This window comes from Grammomys surdaster, unplaced genomic scaffold (genome assembly GCF_004785775.1).
Source record: "Grammomys surdaster isolate TR1022 unplaced genomic scaffold, NIH_TR_1.0 125852, whole genome shotgun sequence".
NCBI classification, from domain to species: Eukaryota; Metazoa; Chordata; class Mammalia; order Rodentia; family Muridae; genus Grammomys; species Grammomys surdaster.
The window spans coordinates 1625279-1637776 of record NW_021620678.1 but is presented as its reverse complement, the minus strand read 5'-3'; the positions used below and the strand labels follow the sequence as shown (position 1 = coordinate 1637776).

Here is a 12498-nt window from a genome sequence, read left to right as displayed (position 1 = left end):
GGAAGGATTGGTGGCAGAGTAAGTCAGATGTGGACAGTTCTGGCCCCACCTTCAGCCCCGCCCACCACGCCTGGACCACCCAAAGCCAAATCCCTTAGATCCGCCTCTTTCAGCCCTATAAACTGCTTTTACAAGGGCAGCTTCTTGGGTGTCCCAACCAGTCCCTACTCACGTAGTCGATCTCCTCCTCATCCTCCCCACGGTCACGGCGGTCGTCCATCTTGGTGAAGACATCCTTGGCTATGTTGGGCATTCTGCCATTGCAGTCCTCATGACCAGGGGCCTGGACTGCCGCCCTCCAAGCTCCCCGCGAGTGGGCACCCACCACGGGCACCAACTCTACCAGGTCAACAGAGTCCCTGGTATCGAGGGACAGAGTCCTGCGGTGGTGGCGGTGACGGTGCGCCAGGTGGGGTCCATGGTGCGTGTGGTGGGTGTGTGGGGCATGCAGGGGTGCGCCGCGAGGTGGCGCCTCCTCCCGGGCGCCTTCACAGGCCCTGACACAGCTACCACCACGTTCCCCGGAGAGCAGGGACTCATGCTCAGCTGAGGGTGGCTTGTGTTTCAGGCTGTTCCAGCTGGAGCGGCGGCTGGCCCAGGTCCCGCTGCGGCCCCAGGGCCCATAGTAGGAGCTCCGGGAGCTGGACTGCGGAAAGACCCGGAGTTGGATCAGCAACCACCCACACCATAATCTAACACCAAGACCCAGACATCCTGAACGCCATGCTAGAGGGAGCCCACCCGTTCTGATGTATGACTCAGACTAAAGCCCCCTTCTTCTCTTGAGAAAAGCATATGGCAAATAAGGGTCAGCTTTACATGTAAAGAAACTGAGGCTCGGAGATAGGTGGTAATTTGATCGCTTTTACACAGCTTAGAGGTGGCAGAGGCCAGATTAAAGCTCTAGTTGGCCCTACCCCCAAAGTCTATACACTGTTACCAAGATGAAATCCCAGGTCTCTCCTCCAGACCCCACCCTTGCATTCCAGCTATAAAGACTTGTTCTAGCCCAGAGCACCCAGGATTGTCATTAACACAGACCCTGGCTGGTTCATACTAGATAGGGTGGTACCCTCGACAGGGCACCTGGTGTCACAGACCTTTGGTGCCCCCCACCTCCAGCAGCAGGCATCCATCACAGGACTCACCAAGGACCGCTGATCATAGCTCATCCTGCCCAGTGACATGACACTGCTTTTCCGGGAGTCTAGGGCCACCAGTACCGGGTCTGGCTGCAGTGAGAGGCGGGGGGCAGTACCCATGGCCCCAGTAGGACCCAGATGCCCACCCAGAGGGAGGCTAGGGTCCAGGTGTCCATTGGGTGTCATGGGTATTGGGCAGAGCTTGAGATCTGGAGGTGTGAGATGAAGACGACAGACAGACAGACAGTCAGACAGACAGACGAGCAGAGGAAGCCATGACAAAATCAGAAGTGGTTCTATACAGATGGAGAGTTCTTCTGGTGAGAGGTCCTCCACCAGGAAATCCTGGAGGTTGGCACCTACTTCATGTTCCCTCTTCCTTCCTGCCTAAAAGGCTGTTCTTTACCTTTCCATGACCCTTCCCTTCTGTTCTGGGACCAGCCTAGACCTCCACCATGCTGGAGTACCTCAACCCCCATGCTCACAGGAAGGGACTGTCCTCTTGGGTTACCATGGATACTAGGCTTGGTTGGAAAAGGCTACCTAGTGGTATCAGACATGACCTGAACACTGGCCATACCAAAGACACTGTGGCTCTAACTCAGAGCCCCATGTAGAAAGGGAAGCAGAAGGGTTTCTAGGGGAACTCAGGAGGTCCATGATTGCCTGTTTCTGAGACCAAGCATCTCTTTCAGATATAATTGCTTAAAAACAAAACAAAGAAACAGATAAGTAGCAGTCCCTGAGTCCCTGGGCCTAGGCTTCATGGGGAAGCCGCTGTGCCATCTGGGAATCTACAGGGAGTCCCTGACCCTGAGTGGAAAGCACAGGTGTGTTTACCTCTGCTGTTGTCCAGGCCCTCTGGGAGCTTGTCAAACTCCTCCAAGTTGGATGAGCTCTGGTCCTCATCAGAGTAGGAGCGATTAGCATCACCCTGGGAGATCAGTTCACATTAGAACAGGTCAGCTCTGCCTTTTCCCAGCCTACCCTTGGGATTTCTCTATGGCCCTTCCTATCCTCCTTTTACAGGCGGGGAAACTAGATTAGAACAGGGATGTGAGAGGCTAGTGAGGCCACAATACCCAGTCTCCCTGATTTCCAGCACTCTTCAAAGCCCAACAGTATAGAGGAAGAAGCAGGCTCTGGAAACTCAGATCTTGGAGGCTTTAGAATCTGAGGTAGAAAAGGCTCTAGGGAGGTCCTCCATTTGCATGCTACCTGGAACAGGAAGCTCATGCCTTGTTAGCAGCTCTACTTTGGGAGACTACCTGCTGTGGTTTCCAGCTACACTATCACCCTGCCAGGCTCCCTGTCTGCTGCCCAGTGACTAGCCCAGGGTTATAGTTACCTCAGCCTGGAAGCCCTCTACCAGAATAGCCACCAGGAGATTGAAGAGAACATAGTTGCCAAAGGTCATGAGGGCAACAAAATAGAGGGAGGCCCAGGGGGTGGTGGAGGCCATGCCATTGTACAGAACAACGTTCCAGTCCTCCTGAGTGAGGATCTGTTGAGAAGGACACAGTTCAGCCCTGGCCCAGCCCTCCCAAGCACAAGTCGTCCACCTCAGCCCCTCCCAGACATGCTATCTAGATCTTCCCCCCCTGAAATCCATGAGCTTTCAGATGCCACCCACCTGGAACACTGTAACGATGGCCCACAGTAAGGAATCAAAGTTCTTCCTGTCAGGGACTGTGTCTCCAGTGTCCGTGCGGAGGCTGAATTTGCAGCCAAAGATATGCATCCCAAGGATGCTAGGAAAAGGATGGAGGTGGCTCAAGGGGCGAATCACGTTCAGCTCTCTGCTCCCCCCAAGACCACCCAGTACCAGGAGAGAGGAAAAGCTTAAGTCTGCATTTATAGAGGGGAATGCCAAGGCTCGGAGGACAGACATTCCCGGAGGCATTGGGTTGGTGCTGAGATTCATAGCCAGATCCTGGCAACATTGTCCCTAGGATCGTCCACTAGCCACCGTGTCCCAGGCTCATACCCGTAGCCCCCAGCAGGTGGGTGGGGCTCACCTGAAGATGAAGATGAAGAGCATGAGCAGCATGCAGAAGGTGGCCACGTTGTCCATGGTCTTCATGAGCACCACGAGCTGGCGCCGCAGCGCCGGCATGAAGCGCACCAGCTTCAGCACCCGCAGCAGCCGGAAGGTGCGCAGCACGGACAGGCCGCCATCAGCCTGCCCCACGATTTCCCAGATGCTGCAGCCAGTACGGAGAAGGCAGAAAGGGTCCGGGGGAGGCCAAGGGGACAGGGAGATGGAAGAAGCAGAGAAGATAAGGAGAATGGAAACAGCTTACATCATCCATCCATCCATCTAACAAGTGGCGTTGGGTGCTACTTCACAGCAGCCCCTGAAACAGGGTTTCTCAGCCATGAGCCCATGGATCCGGCATTAAGAAGCTCATGGCTAGAGTTGGTGAGGTGACTCAGCAGGTAGAGAAGCTTACCACCAAACCTGATTGTAAGATTGGACCTATGCGTGTGTGTGTGCGCGCACACACACACACACACACACACACACACACATGCCCGTGCACGTTGAAGAAGGAGAAAGAGGAGGCAACAGTCTATCGAGTCTTGCAAGTCTGAATGTCACTAACCTCTTTTCGAGGTCGCATACTTCTTTTGATTATGAATGTAAACAACAAACCAGAGAATCAGCCCTAGCCATGACTTCACGGGGAATTAAAATAGCTGACATCTCCGTGTTGCGTGTTGCATAGCTATTTCTGTGTTTCCAACCCCCGTTTGCAACTCTGGGGGCCTCAGACTCACCGCTACCTCTATCTCTATTGGGCACATTCGTGCAAAAGCATATATTACTAAATCACCAGTTTATTCAGTATTTTGATAACTGCCTGCTGGTAGTGGTTTCCTTTGTCACTTCCTCTACTGCTCGGGGTTGAGGCCCTCACTCCTCCTGCTCCTCAGCTTCGGGGTGGCGGTGCTGTTACCTGATGATGACAATGATGCTGTCGAAGATGTTGTAAGGGTTTCGCAGGTAGTCGAAGAGCCCGAAGGCAGCCAGCTTCAGGATCATCTCCAGGGCAAACATGCTGGTGAAGACCACGTTGCAGATCTCTAGGACATTGGTCAGCTCCTCAGGCTGTGGGGGGTGGGGACGGAGACCGTGTGACCCTAGTGAGTCCATTAGGCTTGCACCATGGTCTGTAGGACTTCACAACTATGCTACCTTTGGATCCTGTGGGAGGGGATTGTCTACCAGGAAGTGAGGAAGCCCACACGTGGTGCTGGTACTGAACACTAGGAGACACTATACCACCCGTGTTACAGATGGGCCAGCCTTTCACACACTGCTGGGAAATGGAGGACAAAGGCAGGGTGCCCGCTGCACGCTAGAAACAGCCCTGGGAACAGGACATCTCCACAGTGCTCTCAGAAAACACCAAGAAGATCAAGTCACTAGCTGGTGACCCCAGACCCCCCCATTATTCAGGCACAGGCCTCCCTCTACCCCTGGATTTGTTTCTCTCAGGATTTTAAGAGGCAGACAAGAGCTTGCAAATGGCACCATGGAGAACCCTGATTTGAGACAGTCCATGCCATGGGGCTAAGGAGAATGGTACCAGGCATGGTCCCCTGCCTCTGATGTTTCCTCTTATTATCCACACGTATAGAGTGCGTCCCCAGGCTCTGGCTAAAGGTGAGGCAGGGAACCTCTGTCCCCTTGCTTTCTTCTCCCACATTGAAGGGTCTGGCTTATGCTGAATGGGACAGCAATGGCTTCTCCCTGAATCCTGAAAAAAAGGAACGGCTACTTATTCCTCCTTTCCTGAATCTCAAGGCCCGAAAGATCATTTGACAAGTAAGGAAACTGGCTGGGTGGTGGGACTGACTTGCGCAGAACCACCCAGTGAGAATAGCAGACTCCATTGCAGGACACAGAACTCCTGCCTGAACCGACCAGCTTGCCCACTCATTCATTTGTTCACTCCTGACCGTATCACACAGGTCTTTCTAGAGCCGGCACTGTGCAGGGCCTATGTTCCTGCAAGAGACGTGTCCCCTCTCAGTGGCAGAGTCTCCCTAAAACAAAGCAAGCCAGTACCCACTAACACTCATTTAGCTGAGTATGTTTGGGGGGACAGTGTTGGGAAGCCAGGTGGCCCTCCTGGAGGAAGTGAAAAAAGAGCACTGGTGACACAGGGGAGCAGAGAATGGTGGCAGAGCCAAACTCCCAATCAGGGTAAGAGCTGGCTGGGTGACAGGAGGGTGCCACAACAGCAAGCCATCCCCCCGCTTGTCAGCACCTGAACTCCACAACCTCCCCCCCCAGCAACAGAGAACCCCAGGGGTCTAGCTTTGATCCCATATGGCTTACAAGAAGAAAGAAAAAAATTATCCAGCCACCAGCTTCCCATCTAGTGCCTAGGAAATCCAATAAAGCCGCCAGTTCCTCTCAAGCCCAGATAAAAGGAGAGGGCCCCATTTCCATCTGTAATTACATTTGACTCTCAAAATGCAAAGGGAGCGGGACCCTGGGAGAGTGTGGGTGGGAGGGACTCCGATGCAGCCCACTCTGCCCACCTGAGTCAGATAATCCGAGATGAGAAGGGTAGCGGCTGACGCTGAGTTGGCCATGCGCTGGCTCTCAGCCGCACACAATGTGTACATGTTCCTTCCAACCAGGCTCTAGCCACCGCGCTTCAGAAAGGTCAGCAGCTTGCCTCCCTCCTCCCCCGCAACAGCTGTTTTTCCAGGCAGCGCACACCTGTTAATCTTTCTCTAATGGACCATCCATCACTCCCAAGAGCATTTTTTCTGGGAGAGAGGCAGGCTGGAGAGAGGCAGACAGATGAATATAGACAAGTGGGAGTCCGAGAGGGGCGGGGGGAGGGGGTTGGGGGGCAGGGAGGATGGGGGATGGACAGGAGGCGGGGCTGAGGGCCGCTGTGAAAGGGACGAGGCAGAGATGCAGAGAGGAACAGAGATGGGACCATGATGAACTGACAGATGATGGTGAGCAAAAGGCAGAGGTGAAAGTCCTGCTATAGACATAGGGACAGTGCTCTTGGGATGTAGCTCAGTGGGTAGTGCTTGTCTAACATGCATGGGGGTCAGAAGTGCTATTGCCAGCACCCCATTAACCTGATATGGTTGCATGCACCTGTAATCTCAGCACTCCAGAGGTCGGAGGCAGAAGGATCGGAAATTCAAAGACATTGTTGGCTACATATTGGGTTCAAGGCCAGCCCAGGCTACATGAAATCTTATTTTAGGAAGGGAAGGGGGGGTGACTGAGACAAAGTGACATGACAGACGTCAGAGAGAACTCCAGGAAAGGAGAGACGACATAAAAATCACAGCAGACAGTCAGACAGACGACAGACAGTGAGGAGTCTAACAGGGATGCCCAACATGTACCCTGTGAAAGAACAGGTGGTCCAGATCAGAAGATACCAGCCCATGTCTAGAAGGCACAGGGAGTTCATCCTAGCCCAGTGCTGGGCTTAGCAACCCCGGGCTGTCCAGTCTCAGGCCACCTCTACAAGGATAGATGAAAGGGGCTTCCAAAAGGTCTTTGGACCAGTCCAGGAACCCCTCAATTCATGGTGACAAAGATAGCAGGTGTCAGCTAAGTTCCTTCCTGGGGCAGGTGTGCAAAGAACTTTCTATGTACCAGTCATCTGAGCTCCAATCTTGCCTACACTGTCCACATTTCACAGGTAACGCATGGTTCAGACAGAAGTTACTGCTCTTGACCAGGCCAGGGTGGAGTCCTCTCTGGAGTCTCCTCCCTGTGCTCTGAACCAGGTGCTATCACCTGGCCACATTTTAGAAGAAGTGTGTTCCTCAAACATCATTTCCCTTCTTACACACATTCCACGGCTCTCCACTGAGCTGAGAAGTGTCCTTGAGGTCCTCAGGGGATAAGCAGACCTCCTTGCCCTGTGGACTGTCCACTACACCCTCTGCATGCATCCTTCCTGAAAGCTCTGGGCCCTGCCTCTCTCTCATACTTGTCAGTCTGATCCACCTTTAAGATCCACCCTCAATGCTATCTCTTCCAGGAAGTCCTCCCTGATGGTAACCCACATTGGTTTCTCTCTGTCTCTCTTGTGAGGCCCTCATAGAGTTAAAACGTCAGATGCTACACCATCTCCTAATCCTCTACCCAGAGTCACCTTAAACCTAGGTTACTTGGTAGGGGCTACACAATGAGTTTTGAGTCATTCATGACTCAGGAGGCCTCAAACACACTCCCCTGGGAGCTGGAACCAAAATGGTCCTACATTCTGGAGTTGGGTAGCAGCCCTAACCCCTCTGCTGCCCATTCCACCTTAACCAGCCTTCACTGAGGCCGAGGTGAGGGAGGCTTCAGGGTGGCCCTGCCCAGCTTGAGAGGACTCCCAGCTCTAGTCAGGAACACTAAGGAAGACACTAGTATTTTCCTGGCCAAGGTCCCACCTCAGATGTCATCATCCACGGATGCCCTCTGCACCCCAGAGCCGGATCTGCTAGCTTCATGCCAGGTCACCTAGGCACCCTATGTACCTTCCTCAGTTTCCCCATCTGCCTATCTTCCCAGTGGGGATGAAACACATACCCTGCCTGCCCTCCATGGCTTCTATGAAGATGGTACCCAGCACCCAAGTTGACCTGACCCCTTTGATGTTCACACAGATCGATCAGAGATTACTCAAGGGGTGTGGACTTCTTAGATCTCCTAAAGTCCCCTGGAGATTCCTCTTTTCAGTAATGGGAACTGAACCTAGGACATGCTAGGCAAGTGCTCTGCCATCAAGGCACACATGCCCTTCTTGGGGTATTGTCTCTCTCTTCATGAGACACATGCGAGTCCCTGACCGGCTGACATCCTTTCACCTGTCACCTCCTCCTAGGCCAGTCAGGATAAGGAATAGCCACAGCCATATGGAGCCTGAACAAATTGTTCCTGGTGACAGCTCTCGGTTATCTGAGCAGCAGTGGCCATACAAAAGGCCATGAGCATCTGGACTGAGCTCCCTTTAATTAGGGAGACAGGGGTGATAAGCCAGGACATCACCACCTGTCCCCTTGCAGTGATACGGAGTTCTCTGCGGTCCCAGGATGGGTGCAGAGGAGGAGTGGGAGGGAAGGACCCTATGATACTCTTCCCTTTCCTTCCTGCATGCCATCTGCAACCCTGGGCCACTTCTCACTGTAGGTGCCACCTCAGTGGGGGATGCTCAAAATAAACCTGGGGGTGGATCAGTGTCCCTGCAGAGAGATGCCTGAGAGCCCAGGGCGAGGAACGAAAATACCAACAGGCCCTGCACAGAGCTCCACTGAACAATGGCTGCCACTCGGTGCTGCTTTAAAAAGCTCGGTTTAAAAATGCTTCCTCCTCCTCCTCCTAGCTGCTTCTTTAATTAATTTTTGAGGCTCCAGACAGTGGATGGTAAACTTACCCAGGCTACTGGCAGGAGATTCAAACAAAAGACCTGCTAGTAATGGCAGAGTCTTAGATGCCTACTAGACACCAGAATCCACACCGAAGTCCTTCTCAGGGGTGGGGTGGGGGCATCTGGCTTATCAGTAGATAAAGACACAAGTTAAACAAGTGCCTTTCTCAGGGCCACCCTGTCTGTCAGCTGCAGAAGCAGGGTTGGAACTCAGACCATAAACAAACAACACGGCCTCTGTGCAGTGGCCTTCCAAGTGTGAAGACAGGAAGCAATGACTAACACTGGCTTGGGAAAAATTTGTGAGGACTCAGGGACACCCTGCTCCTCTAGGCCCGGGACTTAGTAGGTTCCTGGTAAGTCCTAAGATAGTCCCTTAGGGTGTGGGGGGGCATCTCTCCATTGAGGTTGCTGATGAGGAGATCAGGGTAGACCCTCCAAATGACAGGAGCCTCTTCCAACCAGGTGGGGACTCCAGGTGGGTGGGGACTTGAGCATCACATGACTTCTGCTGTCCCAACAGAAGAGGCTCTGGCAGGTGTAGAAAGTGTGCTCCATGGGTAAAAGTGTAATCAAACAAATGGCTTTTGTTTGCTTTGTTGGTGTTTCAAGGCAGGGTTTCTTCGAACTCGCTCTGTAGACCAGGCTAGCCTGGAACTCAGAGGTTCACCTGCCTCTGCTTCTCAAGTGCTGGGATTAAGAATATGCACTACCATCTAGCCAAAAGCAATTTTTTAAAGGAAAGCAAGCCTGCTCAAGTGAGATGAGGCAGGTACAAGAAACAGGTGCTAGAGAAGAAACAGACTCACCCAGGGACCATGACAGGCTGAGGGCAAGCTAGAGGGCAAAGGAAGAGTTGCCTTGCCTGTGGTGTTGCCTTGGAGGGGGTTCAAGAAGTCAGAGAGCAGTGGGGCTCAAGTAAACCCACCATTGGGAAACAGCCAAAAAGTGTAGTGTCTGCCAATTTCCGTGGTGTAAACACCTTCTCCATAACCCATTTCAAGCAAGCAACTACTTCACAACTGCTTGCTAAATTCCCAAGTGTGAGAAAATTGGCTCTCGCAGGCTGGTTCCAACAAGCCAAAGACAGTGCCCGACTCTGGTATAGCAGGGTGTAGACACCAGAGCTAGATTCCCAAAGCAACTCTTCTTACGGAGCTTTCCCCAAGAGCGAAAACCCTGCTGGGTCTCTGCATTCTGACAGTCCAGGGCCTTGAGGCAAAGTATTGGCCTCTCCTCTCACCAGCTTCCCCCCTGCAGAGATCCCACCCAGCAGCCCTCCCCAGAGATCTTTTTAATTAAGTCAGAATAGCTGGCAAGCCTGTGGTATCAACTGAGTGTTGGTGGCAGCCCCAGGGGCTACATTTAACTAAATTGAATGAAGCCTGTACTGGGTGAGCTAATGAGCAGAGACAGGAAGAGTGTGGCCCACTCCAGGAACCAGGAGAGGGCTTTGCAAAATGGCGATGACTCCGAAGCCAAAGGGGTTCAGAATCCAAATCCTGCTAGGGTATCAGTGTTGCCACAGGAAGTGGGTTCAAGCCGGGCTGCTGGCTAGCTGTGGGACCTCGGGTCAGCGGGCTGGGCAAAGCCAGCTGGCAAGTGGGTGTGCCCTACCAGGCTGAGGAGCAGGCCAAGGAAGCCACGCCTCCAAGAAAAACCACTAGCAGACAGGAGCCAGGGAATAGGGTCATTCCAAATGGAGCCTGGATTTAACAGGCTGTTACCTCAGGAGTGGCCTATAGGCTGCGGTCTTCCAGGCAGCCTAGGAGGAAAAGCAGTGGGCCCTGAGTCTCAACCAGAGTCCTAAACCATCAAGCCTCACTCGTAATCCAATAACATTGCAGATACCCCAGATCATCTGCCCCTTGAATATGGCCTTGGGTAAAAGGTTAGACTCTAGTCTAGCCAGGATCACGGAGACCTGGGTATATCTTTTCACCCTTGCCCAACCTGAACCCAGTGCTCTGCACTGGCCTGCTTCTCCACCCCTGCTCCACCCAAACCCTGTACCCTCACTCGCCTGTTCATGGTGCTCGATGCCCATGCTGACTGTGTTGACTAGAATAGCCATCATGATGCCTCTGTTGAAGTACTTGCTGTCCACAATGCCCCGAAGCTTGGCTCGTGTCTCTCGCCACACATCCCCACACAGTCGAGCTGCCCCATCCTCCTGTTCCTCCTCTTTCCCCAAGCCCGAGGAGACCCCATCCTCACTGCTCTGGGGTCCATCCTCATTGGCTTTGGCCTCTGTGGAGCCGACAGAACCCGAGCCTTCCTGGCCTGAATCAGCGCTGCCCAGGCCGGAGGGCCGCCTGCCTGCCTCATGCTGGCAGTGAGGGCAGCTGCTGGGGTCAGAGGCCAGAATAGCGGAGATGGGCTGCACCAGTGTGTGGGGAGTGGGATCCAGGGGACTGTGTCGTGGGCACAGCTCTGAAAAGCAAACAGACAGAGGGCAGCATTAGTGTCCAAACCAGGTCCCCACCTCCCTCAAGGACACTGCATGAAACAAGCTGACCCCACCTAGAGATGACTGTCCTTAATAAACACATGGCAGTCCATGCTAACTGTTGGTCACCTTTGACCTTGACCTTGGACCTGTCACTCAACAAATGTTCCCAGGCAGATGGAGAGCAGACACCTCTCAGAGGAAGCTATAGTGGCTTTGGCATTTCTCACTACCCATCTGTGCGAAGGGAGGAAGACCAGACCGAGGCAGACCCTGGGAGCTCCCAGGAGTTCCCTCCATAACGGTGAAAGTCAGGCTAGATTGGAGCAGGAGGCAGGAAGAGTGACAGAGGATAAGGCCTGAGATTTCAGTCCCTGGGCTGGCCTTGGATCTGTGTAAACCGTTTCAAAGAGGTGTCGGAAAGGGTTCCCCGTAGCTGGTTTGCAGCGACAGCTTCTTCTTCTTCTCTCCTTCTCCTTCCCCTTCCCCCTCCCCTCCCCCTCCCCTTCTTCCTCCCCCTCCTTCTCCTTCTCCTTCTCCTTCTTCTCTTCTTTAATTTCTCTTAGTTTTTAGGTTTTTTTTCTGTGAAGCCCTGGCTATTTTGGAACTCACTATGTAGTCCAGGCTAGCCTGAAACTTAAGAGATCTGCCTGCCTCTGCCTCCGGAGTGCTGGGATTAAAAGCGTGTAGCACCTGGCTGGTTTCTTCTTTGTGCTTCCCTATATTCTAGTAACATAAACACATTTTGCTTGAATAAGAAAGGAAGAAGAAAAAACACTAAAGGGAAAGGAAAGTGGGAAAGCCTGACTTTCTCACACCGGCCTCAGAACACTGCAAAGCAACCAGGTGCCTGGGTCATCCTACTCGAGCCTTGGAGGATCAAAGCCCTTCTCAGACTGCATCAACCCCTGACACAGGAAAAAGAGATGGGATGGAGGCCTGAGAAGTCAGAGGACTGAAAAGTGTAACACTTTGCTTCACAGCATTCCAGCCTGAGGGCGGTGGCAACAGCAAGAAGCCTTCCCTAGACTCACATCCCTCGGAAGGTGAGAGCTAGCCTTGCCTAGACCTCACCTCTCCTCTTCACTGCTAGGCTAAGCCCTCAGGCCACCTGGAACCACATCTAGATGGCTAGTGTCTGAGGACAGTGGACAACTGTCTGGTCTTTGCTGGTCTCTCCGACTGACAGGATAAGAAAGCTAGGAGCGTGGAGTCCACTGGCCAGAGCCTCAGACAGCAACTGTCAGTCTCAGTCACAAACTAAGAGATCCCTTGAGCTCTGCTCTGGAGAAGGAGATGGGAGGCCCCATTGGGGTGGTCAAGTTCACAAGGGGAACAGGACATGCCAAGTTCCACAGCTGCTCCAAGGAACAGGCCCAGGGCCTGCCAACTTCTCTGCAGGTGCTAGGGGAAAGCAGACCAAACCCAGAGCTCCCTGTTAGCTCTGGGTGGTCTCCTCTTAGGGTTGTGTGTATTGGCAGTTAGAAACAGATAC

The 12498-nt window shown here is 53.2% G+C and overlaps 1 protein-coding gene across 1 annotated transcript in view; it reads right to left on the bottom strand.

Moving 5' to 3' along the window:
* Cacna1i (calcium voltage-gated channel subunit alpha1 I) overlaps positions 1-12498 on the bottom strand; it is a 98633-nt gene that overhangs the window by 24296 nt on the left and 61839 nt on the right. Inside the window, exons 9-16 of the mRNA XM_028789847.1 lie at positions 10578-10987; positions 4103-4254; positions 3161-3346; positions 2776-2893; positions 2491-2646; positions 1983-2076; positions 1149-1351; positions 173-646 (exon numbers count right to left, since the gene is read on the bottom strand). Of these exons, the coding sequence (XP_028645680.1) occupies positions 173-646; positions 1149-1351; positions 1983-2076; positions 2491-2646; positions 2776-2893; positions 3161-3346; positions 4103-4254; positions 10578-10987 (1793 nt within the window). The remainder of the gene's footprint in view (positions 1-172; positions 647-1148; positions 1352-1982; positions 2077-2490; positions 2647-2775; positions 2894-3160; positions 3347-4102; positions 4255-10577; positions 10988-12498) is intronic.